This window comes from Macrobrachium rosenbergii, chromosome 42 (genome assembly GCF_040412425.1).
Source record: "Macrobrachium rosenbergii isolate ZJJX-2024 chromosome 42, ASM4041242v1, whole genome shotgun sequence".
NCBI lineage: Eukaryota > Metazoa > Arthropoda > Malacostraca > Decapoda > Palaemonidae > Macrobrachium > Macrobrachium rosenbergii.
Window position 1 is genome coordinate 3,210,942 of NC_089782.1, and position 20,974 is coordinate 3,231,915.

The following is a 20,974-nucleotide window of genomic DNA, read 5'->3' on the forward strand; positions in this document are numbered from 1 at the left end:
GTGCCTCTTCCTCAGGACCAGTCATTATGTCCAGTATTTACCTTAAAGTCTTACCTACAAAGAACCTACAGTTTAAGTCGGGTCCTCTTTTCATCAGAAAAACTCTCTTTTTGAATGCTATAAGACAACAAATTTAATTTTATTAAGCAAGCTAACCCGGATTCAGTTCCAAAGGTTCATGATATCATATAGCAGTAGCTACCTCCACTAATTATTTTTATAATATGGATTTTGCAGAACTTTCCAAATATACAGGATGGAAATCACCTCTAGTGTTTAAATGCCATTATTTTAAAATTTGAAGCTCTTAAATTTTCTGCAGTGGCTGTGCTTAAAGTGTCATTTCCCACCTTAATTATATATATATATATATATATATATATATATATATATATATATATAGTTCATATGCCTGCAGCTCATACTTGATATTGGTTTATCTGATTATTGAAAATTTGGATTTTGATATATATATATTTATATATATATATATATATATATATATATATAATTAAGGTGGGGAGATGACACTTCCCACAGCCACTGCAGAAAATTTAAGAGCTTCGAGTGATTTTAAATAATGGCGTTTTAAACACTAGAGTGATTTCCATCCTGTATATTTGGAAAGTTCGGCAAAATCCATATTATAAAAATAATTAGTGGAGGTAGCTACTGCTCGGATATCATGAACCTTTGAACTGAATCCGGTTAGCTTGCTTAATAAATACAAAATTTGTTGTCTTATAGCATTCAAAGAGAGAGTACCACCTTTTATATATATATATATATATATATATATATATATATATATATATATATATATATATATATATATATATATATAATATATATATATATATATACAGCCATTATATTATATAAATATTATAGATATATATATATATATTATAATATATATAATAATATATATATATATATATATATATATATATATATATATATATATATATAATATATATATATATATATATATATATATATATATAAAGGAGGGGAGATGACACTTCCCACAGTTACCAGAAAATTTAAGAGCTTCAGTGATTTTTAAATATATATATATATATATATATATATATATATATATATATATATATATATATATATATACGTTCAGTAAGTCAAAAGTTCCAGGAAAAATTGTTGAATGATGTATTTTAGGAATGAAACCTTCAAATACTTGTAAACAATTATCTGTGATGTAGTGATCCATATAGACTTGTTACCTCAGTCATCCTCTTGCTACCGTGGTGTTAACATCTGCTTTAGAAAAGTAACTTTTGAACCCATGGAAAATAAAAATTTTGAGATGAGAGCTAACATCAAGTTCTGACCAAAATTTGATTGGAAACCAGGAAAAATTATTGAACTTTGCAACAAGTTTATGGAGATTCTTCTCCATCTAAATCAGTTGTTTATGATCGGATAAAGCGATTTAAGGATGGTCGGAGGACCTCAAAGACAACCCAAAGAGGGAAGACCATCGACTGCAAAAATGAAAGAATTGTGGCTTTGGTGCAGAATCTAGTGGATGATGATCGTCGGATTACTATCGATATGATAGCTAATGAAACTGAGATCTCCCATGGTTAGCATTTTCAATTTTAAATGAAAATCTTGGTTTGAGTAAAATTTCCCAAAAATAAATAAGACCAACTGCATCAAAGAGCTGAACTTTCTCTTGCAGTTTTTTAACGAAGATTGAATCAAATGAATCAGAGTTTTTGACCGGATTGTTACTGGAGATGAAACTTGGATCCATCAATATGACCCAGAAAGTAAAAATTCAATCAAAGCAATGGTTACCAAGAGGTTCAGCTGCACCAGTGAAGTTCAAAGTGGCGAGATCTGCCCAGAAGGTTTGGCTATAAATAGTGTTTTGGGACTCCAAAGGAGTGATTTTGATTGATTTATGAAGGACAAAAAAACAATCACGGGAACTACTACAAAGGTGTTTTAAAAACTGAAGACTGCATTGGCTAAAAAACGAAAAGTTGCATAAAAAGAATTTTGTTCCATCATGATAACGCTCCAGCACATTCATCAGGGTTGCAAGAGAAGTCCTACGGAAATTTAGGGTGGGAAACTCTTCCACATCCTCCTTATAGTCCTGATCTTGCTCCCTTCAGATTTTTTCCTGTTCCCAAAACTCAAGGAACACTTAAGAGGAGTCCGGTTTGAATCTTTGGATGCTGCTAAAATTTCAACAAAAATTTAATAAAAAGGCCCCAAATTTCTACAAAGAAGGGTTGCAGAGGTGTTTTTGAAAAGTGTAATAGTTAGATGGTAGATATTAGAAAATGATGTTTGAATTTCCTTAAATAAAGAGTATATTGAATTTTTCCTGGAACTTTTTGACTTACTATATTATATATATATATATATTATATATATATATATATATATATATATATATATTATAATATATATATATATATATATATATATGATATATTTTGTGGGAGATGACACTTACAGCCACTGCAGAAAATTTAAGAGCTTGTGGTGATTTTAAATAATGGCGTTTTAAACACTAAGGTGATTTCCATCCTGTATATTTGGAAAGTTCGGCAAAATCCATATTATAAAAATAATTAACAGGTAACTGCTGATATCATGAACTTTTGGAACTGAATCCATTAATAAATACAGAATTTGTTGTTATACATTCAAATAGAAATTGTACCTTTCTATATGTATATATATATACTATATATATATATATATATAAATATATATGTATATATATATATAGACATATATTATAGATCCCTGAATATAATAACATATATATATAATAATATATATATATATATATAAAATATATATATATATATATATATATAATATATATATATATATAAATATATACATATATATATATATATATATATATATATATATATAATATATATATATATATATATATATATATATATATATAATATATATATATATATATATATATATATATAATTAATATATATATATATATATATATATAAATATATATATATATAATATATATATATATATATATATATATATATATATATATATATATATAATATATATATATTCAAACCCATCTATTCACGGTCTTGCAGTTTGTGGACTCACTGATCCGTGTTTTTTCTGTGGAATTTATCTATAAATTATTCGCAGGAGACTCGCCTATTTGTGGATTTTTTCATTTTTTCATAGAGCAATATTCTGTATTTTCATATATACTGCAATAACATTAAATAATAATGTACAGTAATGATAATACTACAGTAGGTAATAGTAAGAAGATTAAATAATAATAGTAGTAAATTGTTAAACTAGTCATGCATCAAATGATTCTTGTTTATTTCAGTGCACCTCATGCAGTGCACTTTAGGTGTTACTTGAGGTTCCTTGCAGCATCCCTACGGCCCCTAGGTGCAACCCCTTTCATTCCTTTCACTGTACCCCTCTCCATGTTCTCTTTCTTTAGTCTTACTTTCCACTGCTAGGTTTTCTTCCTGTTACACCTTTCAAACCTTTTTACTGTTAATTTCTCTTTCAGCGCTGAACGACCTCATGGGTGCTAGTGCTTGTATTTTGGCCTAAATTTTATATTTTATTCTTCTACTCTTGTATATTGCGTTACAACCCAGAAAAATGAGAGTACTTATGATACGATATTCAACTGGCTCAAAAGCTATAACTGAAACCCAGCGCCAGTTTCTTTGGATTTTGAGCGTTTTGCTGTAAGCAGCTTGAAGATGTCTCAGATAATGCAAATTTTGGGTGTCTTTTCATTTCTGTCAGTGCATATGGAGAAAAATTCAGGGACTAGGGAAGCAGCTTTGGTGTTCAGAACCTGGAAATTCATTCAAGATGACCTGGCTAGGAATTGTTCAGTGAGGAATGAGAAGAACGAAATTTTGAAGTTGAATTACTGTCATTATATGAGACAACAGTAAAAGTTGATAATTGCTCATCAGACAGAATCTAAGCTAATACAAAAACTTCAGTTGGAACTGTTTTTGGAGCAAGTTTTTCAGGGAAAAAATATTGGAAGATAAAACAAACTATATGCTCTAGCAAATCAGCAATTAAAAATATTGTTGATGGTTATGAACCTCAGAGTGGACTAGAATACCTAAAAGCAATAGCATGTAATTTGTGAAATTATAAGTATTCATTGAATGTCATTTTTTAAAATTTTACTGAACCAACTCTTTTAGGTAAACGATATATTCAGTATACAGTACAGTGTAACATTTCTATATTTTACTTCAGAATCATTTTAAAATATACATTCAAAGTTTTTCCATTCCATATTAATTTATTTCTTTCAACATTTTGTCCAATTATCTTTTAAGTGTATTGACACTTTGACCATTGACGTTTTATCTATCAACACTTTCGACATTCAGTCCGTTGACATTATGCCCTGCAGCCATCTGAATCCATTAAGAAGCTTGTGTTTATTAATTTTATTTTACAAAATTCCCGTAAATTACACACTTTACAATAATAAGCTCATAGTGTTTATACATACTGTACTGTGTTCATGAAAATAAGAATCATATGTTAAGTTCAAGGTAAAATATTACAAGTAAATAAGGGAAAAAATCTTGTAATTAATGTTCTGTATGCTGTGTACCAACATGAAACAAATTTTTGTGATCCTCAACTTTTTCCCATTGAACATATATCTAAAATTACGTTATTATTATTCTAAAATGCCTCATTGTACAATCAACGGTATATAAACAAACACACAATGCATACTTTTAAAAATAATAAATAGTTGAATAAAGGGACATAGTAAAACTTGAATATACAAGACAGACTAACACAGAAGGGCAACCACATGCTTGTTTTTACAGAGGCTCCGCTTCTGTAGTTACTTCTAAACCTTCTGGTGGCATAAAGAGCAGTTCGTGAGTGTTGGATGTATGAGGTACTTATTACCTTGCCTTTGTAACAGCTTGCCTTTGTTAGCTTTCCCTGGAAAATGTTTATTTTGGCTGATTTCAAGTGTTTTTCTTGAATCTCTATGGATCTCTGAATTCATATTTGTGGAAACTTATGTTTATCAAGGCGTCACTGTATTTAAAGGAAACTAGGTATCAGTTTGATAGGTGAATTCAGTAAGAGATGTAGGGGGTTTAGAAATATTCCCATAGGCTTTTTAAATAAAAAGTACTTGTAGTTCTTTGTGATTCAGGTCATTATTAAATCATTATCATCTCATTTTTTGCTTTGCTCTGCATGTATAACTATTTTTATGGAAAGTATAATGTGCAATATTTATCACAGCATTTATGTAAACATTAGCCTTCCAAGATTCCATAATAATAATGAAAAATCATAAAGAATAAAAGTTGTGAACTTTTCTCTAAAGCCCGAGTACAGCATTTGACAATGTGACTGTTGAAGTATTGGAGAATTTCATTATATGTGTCATAGTTTTGTAGTTAATGGGGTTTTCTAATCAATCTCACCACCCCAATAAAGTTGATGTCTATTTGGTCAGTAATGTTATGATGCATCAGCTGACAATTGGGCTGCCCTAACTTAAGAACGTGGTTTTTCAAAATATAATTTAGTAGCTTCTAACTACCAATCTATTTCTTTCACCAGTTTGATTAAAATTCCACATGTAATAGACTTAGGTGTTTTTAGTGGCAACAAAAATTGAAAAAAATTATCATCACATGTAAACCAGCAAGTTTCACTAAGAATTTTTCATTTTAATGCAAGTCTGCACAGGACTGGGGCTTTGTATTTCACAAATTTCATTCTATTGTAGAGCAGTTAGTATGCAAAGAGCAGGCATTCAACTTATTTTTAGTTGAACATGGAAAGAAATGAAAAGTATTAGAATAGACTCAAATTTGTATATATCTTTTATTTTGGTATATGTGTAACAGGTATTTCCCAATATCTTCCTTCCCAAGCTGGGAGCCCCTTTAACACAAAGTGGCAACATACATTTTTTGTATATATGGTCAGTCCTGAGATACTCTCAACTATTTTTTTTTTCTTTTGACAGTACCCTTGGATTACATCTTGCCTGAGATTTTGAAGAATGCTGTGCGTGCAACCATTGAAAGCCACACCTTAGAGGGTGATGCATCACCACTTCCTCCAATCCATATAACTATTGCCTCCAATGAAATTGACTTTATTATAAGGTATAAAGAAACTTGGAGTGTTTTTATGAAATTAAAATACTGTACAGTACTGTGATCTGGATGGATTATTTAAATTGAAGATTTGATCCGTTTACTATGCAAGTATTATTTTAGAGGGATCAAATTAGGAATACACTTTTGAAGTATTTTGTGTCATACAGACAAATTATTACCTTAGGCAACCATTGTTTCAACGTAAGGTAACCATGTGCTACCATAATACATTAGTTGTAGCTGTTGAAGGGAATCTTTTAATGTATGAAAAATTTTATTCTGTAGGCTTAGTTGTGACATTCCTTAGTCCAATAGTCACTAAATAATTGAATGTTTTACTGAATTTAAGATGTTGAATTGGAGCATCTCCTTCCGTTATATGAAAAGAATAGGTAAATTTGATTTGGTCAGTCTAATCCATGATGATTGTCATCAATATCCATCATAGACATTTTGATGCTAGCTTTTCCTTTCATAGGGTTAGATGTGAAATGATTTCTCTCCACTCTCATCTGTCCTATGCTTTTTCTGCATGAACTCCTATCAGGACTAAGTCTAAATTACTCGCCTTTTCAATGATTTCCATTGTCCCCCTACTACCATAACCACAGCTTTTCCAAAGAACTATTTTTCATTCCTTCTCGTGACATGTTCTGACCTGCTCAGTCTGAGAGCTTAACTTTCTTTCCAGCTTCTTGATACCATATCACCAGTTCTTCATTCATTGTACGATAAAGTACGTTTAGAGTTTTGACCAACCAAACTTCACACCTAGTACTTTGCTAATATCTTTTTGTCTGTGTAATAATACAAAACATTCTTGAATAACAGGAAATACATGTATTACTGTATTTAGACTGTGAAGGTCAGTAAATAAAGTAAAATTTCACATGTTCACACTGACTTGTTAGCAAAATCAACTTGGCATTGTCCTAACAAACTTACACTTTTGACTGCATTGCACCTATACAGTGCATTGCCTGTATTTCCATACTGTTGCAGTACGTACATAATGCAAAAACATTCTGAATTACCAGAAACATACATAGTATTTATATATTTTGGTTTCAAGCATAAAATAATACAAAATGCATAACATGCATTCGTATGACAACCTCTGCTGTGTGAAACACATTATTGCATTTTTCAAACCCATAAAAAAAGCTAGTGCTTTGAGACTGGGTACCATTTTGTGAGGTGGAATTTTTTAATCAATAACAAAACAGTAGTCTAGTGAAGCTATGTCCCCAATGTTTCTCAGATATATACAGCACAGTGCCAAGTTTGAGCAAGGCCAGTGTTGTGGTTTTGAGGGGGGAGGGGGATATGGGTTAAGTTTCTATTTTTCTTGGATGATATAAGGGCTTTTCTATTTTTCATCTTCCATGGGTCCATTTTAACCTCTTCAACTATTATGTTTCTGTTGGTCCATCTTCCCCTGATGGAACAGTATTTGGATGCAATGGAGGGCCTTGTGTGTTGGTGCATTGAAGAACTTGGCAATGGTGACAGTGTAGGAACATTTCTACCTGGTAGGTGGTAACATACCTGGACCTCTGTTAACCCTTTCACTGTGAGCCAGTTATCGCCACTAGTGATGAGATCAGTGTCCTGCTAATCATATAACTAATTTTCTCCTGTTTCTATTTGTACTTTGATTCTTTATTATATTCATTACAGCTATAATATTACATTATACTATTATGTTATCATAATGTTGTATTATAGTAGAGTGATGGAATATGCAAATGATATGTAGGTAATTATTCAGATACTGAATTATATAGCTTTTATTAGTGATTCATTTTAGTGCGATGCCTCTCAAAGTATGGAGTAAAGTAATGTCAAATTTGTTTTTCAGTTTGAAAATCTTTATTACAAATCTTGAACACATGCTCTTGGCCAAAAATTTCTTATGGAAAAACCTCAGGGAACAAAAATCCTAGACATGGCATTTTGTAGAAAATGTGAATTTATTCTCTCCAAGAAAAGTTTAAGAGTACCAATTTTTTATGAACTAAATCTTCAGTGGTCTTCCATTCGCAAATTTTACCATGTTTTCTTTGTTTACTTACACCACATCTGGTGCTTGACAAATCTACTTCCTTCTCTTGTCATTTTTTCTGATTCATGATCATTTCTGGTAAACCTGTAGTAAAAAAATTGTCTTAAGGTAGGATTGTCTATAGCTACGTTATAATAAACATCACTATATTCACTACTGTCACCATCAGAACTATATGATAGTTCAGGTCTACAACTGCCATGGTCACTTCCAGATAAAATCCTCTTTACTACTTCACCATCGAGAGAAAACCCCTCCCTTCAGGGCATTTTCTGCAAGTTGGAAATCAAGTAGCAACATTTGATTTCCATTTATTGCAAGAATATAGACAAAATGTCCTTACAGTGATGAATGAAATGTGTTATCTACTACGAGCTGCCTATCTAGAACCAAAACAAGTATGACTGAGGAGAAAAGTCCCACGTAATGTACAAGACGTTTTAATGACTGAGATCAGTCCTTTGAAGTGAAAGGGTTAATCTTCTGTTTTTGTATTTTTCCCTCCTTGTTATTTAGTTGATATATTATTGAGGACCTTGGCATGACTTGAACTATGAATTTGATCCTAGAACTTGACAACCTCACTTTCTTGCTGGCCCTTTTTGGTACAGTACAGATCTAAGATCTGTTAGAGGCGGATGTTGATGATTTGGTTCTGTCTGCTCTATATATGGATAATGGGAGATGCCTAGCATCAGAACTGATTGTGGGAGGGGTATTTATACTCCCACTGACCAGTGTATGCCCACTTTAGAGAGGAAGGGTCCCCACTGAAACCTCTTCCCTTGTTGAGCTGCGTGAAACAGGTGGTCTAATAGCCTATAATTAGAAGTGAACCCTCTTGGCTTTGTAACTGCAGTTCCTTTAAATACTCATGGGCCCTCTGATGGGGCCATATGTTTGGCAGTGTCAGCATCTTCATTCTAATGGAATATATGGTTTAACTTTTTATTAGAGAGCCATTCAACATTAATGCTACTTTGCAATTTACATTGATTGAAAATCAAGATAAACATAACCAGAGGGATTGATAGGTCAGCAGCCCATTTATTCTAACAACCTTTGCTACACCTTGACTTTCCAATTCTGATCATATTTCTTGCTCTTCCAGTGCATTTCTTGCTCTTCTAATGCTAATGATTCTGGTGCACATACTGCAGCTCTGCATTGATGAAATACTGTGTTTTAAGCACATGACTTTATGTCCAACTGAGAAATATGTCAACTTTTTGCTTTATTCAGATAGTGAAGTTTCCATCTTTTTGATGAGGAGCTTTTGATGGATAACCCACAATGGTGACAATATCCCTGTTTACCATGGAAACTATGAGATAGGAGGCTGAAGATGAGAGCAGATTAGATATTGTAAAAGCTCTGGAATTGGAGGCAATAATGATGATTCTAGAGTTAAATTCCTTTTCTGCATTTCAGCAGCTTTAGTAGGCCAGATGTGCCAGCATATATCAACAAGAATTGTACATTTGTGTCATCGTACTGAGGTTCAAGAAAAGTATCTACTGTATTATCTAAATCTTGAAACTAATAGTATACTGTATACTCAGCTGTCTTAATGTTATAAAGGAGTGCACTAATGATTTAGGAAGTTTGCATTAATTTGAACAGTTGATGTTTACCATTATTATTTTGAAGTGGCTCTGACATTTTTTGGTATTACAGTAGTAGAATGGAATTTCAGTCCCAAGTATTTTTTTAGTGCTCAGTAGAAATGTTTAGTTAAGGTTTCACTTGGCTTTGGTTGATGTTGAAAGCCTCATGCATTTCCAAAGTAGGAAAGTTTTATGTTACTGTTTTTACTGTTTTTTTTTTTCACAAATTGTACATGATATGGTCTGTTCATGAACTCTTCGGTAAAACATGTTTTGCAGAGGATAAGATTAGCTCAGTTAAGTTTGAAGGCATTACTTTATTTTGTGGCCCAAATTCCAGGTCAAAAGTCAGAACATTTGAATTTAAATGATGAACTTGTTAGGACATTGTAGTTACAGGTCAGATTAAACTTAACCATTGCATTTAAAAAAAATTGTTTTATCAGCATGAGTTTCATCTTTGAGATATCTCAGCTTGTATTTGGTGGGTTTTTATGTACGTGTGTTTGCATGTGTGTGTGTGTGTGTGTGTGTGTGGAAGGGGGCCACTATAGAGGTGGCTGGGGAGCTGAGTGAACAGTAGCTTGAAAAACTTAAACCGCTGTCTTAAACCTACCCAATTAAATAAATTTTGGAGTTACTGTAACATTGACAATTGCAATCAAAATCTTTCCCCACACAGGATAAGTGACCGAGGTGGTGGAATTCCTCATCATCTGGTTGGTTGTGTCTTGGACTACAATTTTACAACTGCCAATGATGCAAATGTTCAGAGTAGTGAGGAAAGTCAAGGTGTATTTTCTAATATGATGGAAGCAGTGAATCCCAATCCAGCTGGTGGACCTATGCATGGGTTAGTTCTGTAAAATGATTTTTTAACTTACTATACTGTATTAGAATTTTTAAGTAATTATTAAAAAGATTTAACTTTATTAGAATTTTTAAATATGAATATTAAAAAGATTTTTCTGTCCGTGATCTATGTTTATGTTTTGACAAAGTAGCTGCTGTTCATCTCCAGAGGAGTTACTCTTAGTACCCTAGGGCTCCATAAGACAGACCAACCAATATCAAAGAATTCTCTCGTGTGTCTTGGCCAGAATAGTGCCTCTGATTTGACAGAGAGATACAGTATAAAATGACAGGGTAAGAGGGGTTTTCCCTTGCCTACAGCATTTACACAGTTTTCCTTCACCCTTCTCATACAGATGGGGCAACAGCGCACAGGCTGGCCAAGATTCCCATTACTCATTGGTCTGTGCCAAGAGTTGCAGGGTTCTTAGTGCACTCCAGAGGGTATTTACTTTTGTGGTGCTGTTTTGGCAAAATGTCATAGATACCAGTGCAGGAAAGCTAAGTGCCTAGAATTAAACCTGTAGTCGTAAAATTTTTGCAGTTATAATTATTAAGTTCTGCTAGCCAGTGCATCCTTTGAAGGTGGTGATTTGGGGTTGGGTCACTAGGCCGATTTTGCTGCCAATTTTGAGTTTTTTTTTTAAATATCATTAATTAAGAATTTTCTCACTGGAAATCATCAGTCAGTGGTTTTTTAATTTTTTTATAATTTTCATTTATGGAGTAAAAAAGGAATATTAATTTTTTAGCCTAACTTCTTGGTTACAAAATGATAGCTGTGACTTGCAGCTTCCCATATGTGTTTAACTTAAGGCTTGGTTTTAAACTAAGTTTCCCTTTTTCATTTTTATTATTAATTTAGAAAGATATTAAATGACTTATAAACTAAAGAAATTTCCCCAGTTATCTTTAATGTCAGGAGGATTTTGTGTTTTGTAGGGGAATAGAGAATGTTTTTAGGCAGAGAGAATGTTTTTAGGCAGATCTACTAAAAATATGCATTACTCCACCAGATAGTAACATTACAACTTTTTTGATAAGACATAAAACTTGGCTCCTCAGCAGGAGGTAACACATACTTTCCAGGACTGGTTATGATATTTAACTAATAGTTTCAGTGATATATTAGTTACCAGTGTACAGTACTGTACTGTAATAAGAGGAGCCATAAATCAAATTATTGCAATAGTTCTTGATAAGTTGAAGTGTAGTACCATCTGTCATCGTATTACTGTATTTCTGGGTTTTCCGACCTGTGTCACCCGGTGAAATAACCTTTCAGCACTTATTTCTAGGTAAAGCTATTGCTAAATATACCAGAGAAAAGCTAAAAAGCTAAGCCGGAGTTACTACCCCCGGTGCTAGCTCCATGAAATGGAGTCGTGTATGAGAAAGGGTGAGATTGTCACAATCACAGGCCTCCGCCCTGTAAACATTCCCAATGTCAAAAGTCCCACCGAGTGAGGTGCCGTTACAAACCCCCGCACCACTCGCGGACTGTAAACAAACCGGCGTCACCCTCATTCCACTTTTATCACGCGTCCGCTGTTGTTCTGTTCGTGTGTGCGCTTCTTTGTGTTTCCATATTTGGTTTACTATGGCATCCTCTCTGGATTCTTCTTCACCTAAGTTGAGTACCATCTCTGTTTTTTATTTTAGGCAGTTGAGGCTCCTTATTTCCCTCTAATTTAATAATTAGGGGGATTTATAACGCCCGTCTCATCCACCTTCTCCCGACCTCATGTGACCTTCAGTCTCGGTGCGGGATATTATGTCGGGGCTTCATTCCCCTTCATTTTCTTATGTTTTGCCTTTTTGCTTATTCCATATTCAATTGGGCTTTTATATTATTGTTTTTTTATCCTTCTCTGGGGAAGTTAGGGTCCTTGTCGTTTAGGCTACGAGTTTTCCCCCTCGGGCCTATCCGCTTTTATCAATTATTATATGCGTTATATTTTGGACCCTCACTTCCTCCAGTGCTTGGGTATATTATTTGAGATGGTACAGTTATGCTTATCAAGCTTATTTTAAGCCTAGCGCACGGATGTCTTTGATATTTTCGGATTATATCCTTTAGTTTTTTATCTGGAAGGTCGGCCATTTTCCCTCCGCGCTCATATCACGTTGGGTTTGGTCCTCCCTTCTACATATGTTCTTATGATTAGTTAAATCATTGTTATTTCTTTGCCTAGGATAGGTTAACTTTAGGCTAGTCGAGTAGATACCTATTCCCCCTGGGCTTCCTCCATCAGCCACCGGCTGTGTTAGGTTAGCCTAGGTTTTAGCTATGGCGTTCTCTTCCCTTCTAGGGAGAGAAGGTTTGGTGTGTAGGAGGGTTCATAGTTGGAGCTTCCCTTTGTGTGGCGTTTGGTTAGAGAAGTCGGGCTTGCGCTTCTCCCTCTCCCTGTTTCGGCCTTTCCGTTTAGGCTCTAGAGTCCTGAAAAAGGTTAAGCTGGAATAGCGAGGGTATCTCGCGTAGCCTACCTTCATCCGAACCACATCTTCGGGTTATTCTCCATCTTCATGTTTACCCCCTCTCCTACCCCATTACTCCTTCCTCCCCCCCCCCACCTTACCCTCTCCCACCCTTGGTTGGCTTTCATTTAATATGTTAACTTAGCAAGGCCCAAGAGTTTTGTCCTGTCCCTTTCGCCATATCCTAAACCCCTTCCTCCGCATTGATTGGTCTGTTCTCTCGCCACCGGGTTCGACCTTACCCGGTCACACCCAATCGAGACCTCAGTTAGGACCGGGGTGCTCCCACACCCCTGTTTCCCATTCCTTTCTTTGCTTTTTGGCCTTTGAGAGTTCCCCATCCTCTCCTCTCTTAGTATCGTTCAGACATATTCGTCCGATCGAGGGAGAAGGATGGATCTCATGGCGCCCGGAGAGTGCTTACTCACCCCCTGGTCGCTACCTTGGATCCCTCGCTCATGGCCTATACCATCCTCCCCCCCCCTCCTTCTCCTATAGTGTTTTTCCCCAACCGAGTGTCGTTCTCCCAGAACAATATCTCGGGGAGAAATTTGTGTTCATGTTGCCAGTTAGAGTTTCCCACCTGACTGTCTTCTGTTGTTCACATGCTATGACATTTATATTCGTTCTATTCACTTAGAACACCTATAGTTCCCAGTATCTACTCTCCGCCGACTAGCTATCTTTGTGTTTTCTCTGCTAGGTAGTCGGGTGTTCTTGTCGCCTTCCACTCCGGTGGGTACGGTGTTTGGTCGGACGGTGCTCACTACACCTCCTCCGCCATCACCGTATTAGAGTACAGGACTGCCCCGGCTCCAAGCAGAAATATCCACTTTTATAGTTGACCTTTCCCTAGATGCATACATATATTCATTTTATATATTATATTATATTATGTTTATACACTATCCTTTTGGGACCTTCCTGTCGCTCCGGATTAACTCCGGTGGTCCCTTTAGGTTAATCTTGCATATTCCAGTAGGCCCCTTAACCTCCCGGTACGCTCCGGTGGGACCTATCTGGATAATTGTTTATTATATATATACACATTTATTTATTACCTTGTAGATTAACTGGCCTTTTGGGACCTTCCTGTCACTCCGGATTAACTCCGGTGGTCCCTCTAGGTAGTTGATCTTGCATGGTCCAGTAGGCCCCTTATACTCCCGGTAAGCTCCGGCGAGACCTACCTGGATAACTATTATACTAAGACACTGCTCCGGCATTCCACTCCGGCAGCCCTATCAGCATACTCATATACCGGTCAACTTACAGATGGTGCGTTGTCAGGAGCAGGGGTGCACCGCTGTGCTGCATCAAGCCAGCGGACATGAGGTGTGCAGGTCCCACTCCGGTGTGCTGTCCACGAGGGGACCTGATCGTCTGGCACCCTGATGGTTGTGAGGTGTGTACTCACGCCTACGAGCAGGTTCTGGATGAGTCGGTAAGTTAGTTTTTCCTTCCGATTCACGTTCACCTTCAGTTTTGTCTCTTATGGATAATTGAAACATATTCCCCTTTTAGGAGGCTCAGTCACCTGACTTTCTCCTCCTTCCAGATTGACCGCAGCTCTCGGGACTCTTCGATGTCGACCCTCAAGACCTGGGTCAGCGGCTTCGGGAGGAACGTCGGGGCAGGGAAACCCTACGTTTTGTCTAAGGATGTCTGTAACGTTCTCTTCCCCGGCGCCTGGATCTCAGCTTCAGTTGCGGACGAGGTAGCCGCCCCCTTGATCGCTGGGATCCGGGAAATGACGCAGCCCTCCCAGGAAGAAGTCGCTGCATGCGGAGTTGTCGCCGAGGATGTTGCGGCTCTTAATCTAGACCTCGAGCCGATGAATGTTGATCTGGATTTGCAAGCAGGTAAGGGGGTAAGTGAGGCAGGTGATTTACTCTTTAGCTCTCCTTCTTCCACTGCTTCTTCCTTCCGAGGATTTGTGAAATCCTCTTGCCTTATGGACGGTGCAAGGTCTACCGTCCCTAAGGTTAAATCAGTAAAGAAAAAGACCTTAAAGTCCCAGAAAGTCCGCCCGGGTTCCTCAAGACGCCACGGCCCCCAGCCCTGTGCCATCTATGAGCAAGGCCTCTACTTCTGGGAAGGAGCACGATCTAAACAAAGTAAAGAGGTTCCCTCTTCCTTTGATGCTGAAGCATTTGCTGAGCTTCTTATGAAAGCAGTTCGACAAAAGGGTTGACGACAAGCTGTCGCAACTCTCGAGGCAGCTGTCTTCTTCAAATGCTTCCATGCTCTCATTATCAGAAGAGGTTAAGTCTCAAAGGACTTTAATCTCCGGGTTCATGAGTGGCAGAGCGGCCAACAAACCCTTCTCCGTCCCGGACACCTCCAGCCTACCTCCCTTTGATAAAGGAAACCCCTGGCACCTGACCCTTTTTGCCCCCCAGCATGAGGGTACCCTCACTATCGAGGGCCTAGGCACTCGTAGGCTGGAGGAATTAGAATTCTTCCCTCCTAACCTGGAATCACCTTATGCAGGTTATGCCAGACTTACTGAGGAGGCATGGGTTCGGTCCGATAAGGTCCCCAAGGAAACTGTCATCTTCCCGAGGGACCAGGCCCAGTCGGCCCTACTACGGACTTTGTCGGAGTGGCAGGCGGAGAACACCAAACTCACCCGCCAAAGGTGCAAGTTCTTTACAATGTTCTCTCTGGGAGAAGTTCTCCCACCCCTTGCACCTCTAAAGTGGCCTCCCCTCACAACCAGGCTTGTCCAGATGGAGGGTACAGACAGACCCTCTCCGCCCAGTGAGATATCTCAGGTAGGCAGGGAGGTTATACCATTTTCGGGACCAGTGGAGCTTCAGTCCCTGGCTAAATTCTTCCCCCAGAGCATAGTCTCCAAAGGGGCTGGGATGGAGTTGGTGCAGAAGTCCTCCCCCAGTCAGGTTCCATCAATCACCGTCCACCAGCCCATCAAAGGCTCTGAAGGACTTTGTGAAAGATCTATTAATAAAGAGGGCAATTAAGAAAGCGACACCTCTGAAATTTCAAGGCAGACTGTTCAGTGTTCCAAAGAAAGGTTCCAGTCAGCGAAGAGTAATTCTAGACTTGTCCTGTCTAAATTCCTACATTCAATGCGAAGACAAGTTTGATTCCTCTTTGCTTACAATCTCGCAGAGGTTCGGACCCTACTGCCCCGTGGAGCCGTAACCACCTCTATAGATCTTTCAGACGCCTATTATCACGTCCCGATTGCAGAGAAGGTTCTCTCCTTATCTGGGGTTCAGACTAGGAAATCAAGCATACTCGTTCAGGGTCATGCCATTCGGTCTCGATATAGCTCCCAGAATCTTCACCAAACTGGCAGATACGGTAGTTCAGCAACCCGGTCTCAGGGGATCATGCTGGCCGCATACCTAGACGATTGGATTGTTTGGGCATCCAACGTCAACGAATGCCGGAAAGCAACAGCCATAGTAATCGGCTTTTCTGGAATCACTGGGCTTTCAGATAAACAAGGAGAAATCCCGCCTAGTTCCGAGAGTTGCTTTCAGTGGTTAGAATCCAGTGGACCTGTGTGCACACAGACTATCTCTTCCACGCCAAATGGAGAGAAATAGCAAAGGCAACCAGACAGTTCCTCAAGAACAAGAAAGCTTCCTGTCATACCCAAGAAAGAGTCTTAGGTTCTCTTCAGTTTGCTTCAGTGACGGATCTTCTTTTGAAATCCAAACTGAAAGACATAAACAGGGTATGGCGGAGCCGAGCCAATGTCAGGTTCAGAGACAAAATATCTCTGATTCCGATTTTGAAAAAAGACTCCCGGCCTTGGACGACTGTCAAGAGCTTATCAAGTCAGTACCTCTTCAGTTTCCTCCTCCATCATTAGTGATTCACACCGACGCTTCCCTAAGCGGGTGGGGAGGATACTCCCAACACAAGAAGGTACAGGGACTTGGCCCACCATGTTCCGCCAGTTTCATATCAATGTCCTGGAAGCTATGGCAGTCTTTCTAACCCTGAAGAAACTGCGTCCAACAATCTGATTCATATAAGGTTGGCCCTGGACAGCGCAGTAGTAGTACATTGTTTAAACAGGGAGGTTCCAAATCGAGTCGGATCAACCAGGTTATGATAGCAATATTCTCTAGCAAACAAACACCGGTGGCATCTGTCTGCTACCCACCTTGCAGGGGTCCGGAATGTCATTGCAGATTCCCTATCCAGGACAACTCCGCTGGAGTCGGAATGGTCCCTGACAAAACTTCATTCAAATGGATGTGCAATCAAGTTCCGGTCTCGAAGTAGATCTCTTTGCAACAGAATGCAACCACAAACTGCCTTGTTATGTTGCTCCCAACCTGGACCCTCTAGCTCACTCCACAGATGCAATGTCCATAGATTGGAACAAGTGGAAAAGGATCTACCTCTTTCCTCCAGTAAAACCTGTTACTGAAAGTCCTTCACAAGCTCAGGACATTCAAAGGTCAGATAGCCCTAGTAGCTCCCAACTGGCTGAAGAGCAACTGGTTTCCACTTCTTCTAGAGCTGAAGCTTGGTGTTTGCAAATTCCCAACCCAAACTGACGCAAATAGTACAAACTCAGACTGTGTCAGCTTCCTCAAGAATTCAGAATGCCCTGGCTTTGTGGATTTCATGAAGTTTGCAGCTCAGAAGGATGCTAATATTGATCCTATTAACACTTTGTTCCTAGAATCAGACAAAAGGGAATCCACTCTTAGACAGTATGGCTCAGCAGTTAAGAAATTAGCACTCTTCTTAAAAGAATCTGAAGCAAACTGTAATGACCACTAATTTAGCTATTTCATTTTTTAGGTCATTATTTGAGAAAGGTCTGGCCTCAAGTACCATTACTACAGCAAAATCAGCTTTAAAAAGATATTTTTGCACGGGTTTAAGATTAATTTAACAGACTTATTTTTCGTCATCCCTAAAGCCTGCTCGTTTAAGACCATTAACCCGCCACATACGGTTTCCTGGTTTTTAAATGATGTTCTTAAGTTAGCCTCAGAAATAGATAATCAGAATTGCTCTTTCACTAACTTATTGAGGAAGACCTTATTTTTGATTAGTTTAGCTTCAGGTGCTAGAATTTCTGAACTGTCTGCCCTGTCTAGAGAACTCAATCATATTGATTTCCTTCCATCAGGTGAAGTGTTGCTAGCTCCTCACCTAAGTTTCTAGCAAAAATGAAGATCTCGAGATAGGTGGTCTCCCTGGAAGGTCATCCCCTCCCACAGGACCTGTCTTTATGCTCAGTCTTTACCTTGAAAGCCTATTTAGACAGGACCTTAAGATAATGTCCGGGACTCTGTTTGTAAGGGAAGGGGAGGAACTATCTCTATGAAAGCCATTAGCAACAGATCCTGTATTTCATTAAACATGCAAACCCAGATTCAGTCCCAAAGGTACATGACATTGGGCAGTGGCCACCTCCACTAACTATTTCCATTATATGAATTTTGAGGGATCTTTTCAAAATACACGGGTGGAAGTCTCCGTAGTTTTAAACGCCACTATCTGAAATCACTAGAAGCTCTGAAATTCACTACAGTGGCAGGAAGTAACATCGCTTCCCTCAGTTTAATTCTTCCTAGTACTCAGTCACTCTCCTCCCTCCTACCTGCCTCATTTATTCCCCTTCGGTCATCTCCAGGTCAGGCATGCTTCACAGCCTGTCTCCTGACCATGTCATAGTTTTGTCCTGTCTATGTGTTTAATTTAAATGTTACATGTATTATCTTGTGGGACATAGTTTCCCCACCTTAGTTTTAAGTATAATGTTTAGTACCTAATTTTCACTTTTATGTACTCATTAATCTAAGGATGATTTATATTCATGTACCTTAATATTGCATTAAATTTAAGTATCTTTATTATATCTTAATACCACATCTTGCCACCGGGATAATTAAAACTCTTGTGGAAATTTAGTTTTATTACTTTCTCTACAAGTCTCCCTTTTGTTTCAGGATGGTATTTTGATTTCTCTGTTATTATTTCACCCGGTGACACAGGTGGAAAACCCAGAAAAAGGATTTTGACAAAGGAAAATCTATTTCTGGGAGAGAATTTACCCGGTGACCCACCCATGAAAGTTTTCCCTGATAAAATACCATTCCAGGATGGGGGTGCTAACATGGAATGTGGGTGACGCGGTTTGTTTACAGTCTGCAGTGGTGCGGGGTTTGTAACGGCACTCACTCGGGTGGGACTTTTGACATTGGGAATGTTTACAGGGCGGAAGCCTGTGATTGTGACAATCTCACCCTTTCTCACACGACTCCATTTCATGGAGCTCGCACCGGGGACAGTAACTCGGCTTAGCTTTTTTAGCTTTTCTCTGGTATATTTAGCAATAGCTTTACCTAGAAATAAGTGCTGAAAGGTTATTTCACCGGGTGACACAGGTCTCTCTCAGAAATAGATTTTTCCTTTTGTCAAAATCCTTTTATCATTATTATATTACAGTAGATGAAACCTATTCACATGGAACAAGCACACGGGTCATTGACTTGAAATTCAAGCTTCCCAAGAATGTTGGTTTTAACCTCCCACCGCTAACCCCACACTACAGCAGTAGCTGATCATGATCATGTTAGTCGAGCATTTACCATTTTCTCTAGTATTTTGCATAAAGAACTTGGTAAAGAAATTGGTCTGTAATTGTTTGCATTACAGGCAGACCCCAGTTATCGACGGGGTTCCGTTCCCGACAGCATGACGATAACCGAAAATCAGTGATAATAGCACTGATCCCTGGTTATCGGCGCTGATAATCGGTGATCAGTGCCGCTGATAACCGGCAATCAGCACCGATAACCGGTTATGAGCAACGATAACTGGGAATCGGTGTTGAAAATCCGGTTATCGTCGTCGCTCAGGCGCTGTAAAACCGGATCACCGATAACTGAGACTGCCGATAACCAGGCTGCCTGTACTGGGATCCTTTCCAGGTTTGGGGATAGGAATATTTATAGCTTTACGCCATTCATTATTAGGAAATAAATTTTGAAGCCATATGTGATTATAAAACTCTAAGTATGACTTTGCCAAAGGTGCTAAGTGACATCATTTCAAAACAAATATTATCACCTCCAGGAGCAGACTTATTGCTGTTCAACAGAGCTAATTCCAGCTCTTCCATAATTAATTTTCTGTTATAATATATATCTCCTATTGTTTGAAAATTTATAGTTATTAATTCTATATTATTTTTCTTTGTGCAGAAGTGATTATCTAAATTATTATCACTATTTACATTTGCTAAGTTTTCTCCTATTACATTACTTATTTCTTTCGGATCAAGTATTCTTTTCCCATCTAGGTGGTTTAACATGGGTACCATTTATTTTCCTGAAATTTTCCCATATTTTTTGTATGGGAGTATTGTTAGAGAGATCTGACACTTATTTCTTCCATGAAATGATATTTCCTTGAATTATGTCTTTTTTAGATTTTACAAATAGTTTGTTGTAGAGAGGTTTTAATATATCAGTTTCTAGTAATAATATAGTAATTTTTTGTAAAGTTCCTTCTAATATCGCCAGTGTTTTATTCATTTTGTTGAATTTTTCATTTAAATTATCTAGTCTTCTCCCTATTGAGTGTTTTATTTGTATTAGTTTTGTTAGCTTATCAGACCACCATGGAACTTGTGTTTTGTTGGATGAGATTTTGATTTTGGTATTGCTTTATCAGCAGCATTTTTAATGAAACCAACAAGAAATTTAGTAGTTTCATTATGGTCGTGTGAATATTCACATGCTGGGATATTCTTTGTGTGCATTTCATATTGCTCCCAATCT

The 20,974-nt window shown here is 37.6% G+C and overlaps 1 protein-coding gene across 1 annotated transcript in view; it reads left to right on the plus strand.

Moving 5' to 3' along the window:
• The window catches only part of LOC136827879 (branched-chain alpha-ketoacid dehydrogenase kinase-like), a 446,871-nt gene that overhangs the window by 358,571 nt on the left and 67,326 nt on the right, over nt 1–20,974 (plus strand). Inside the window, 2 exon segments of the mRNA XM_067085342.1 lie at nt 6,050–6,191; nt 10,540–10,710. Of these exon segments, the coding sequence (XP_066941443.1) occupies nt 6,050–6,191; nt 10,540–10,710 (313 nt within the window).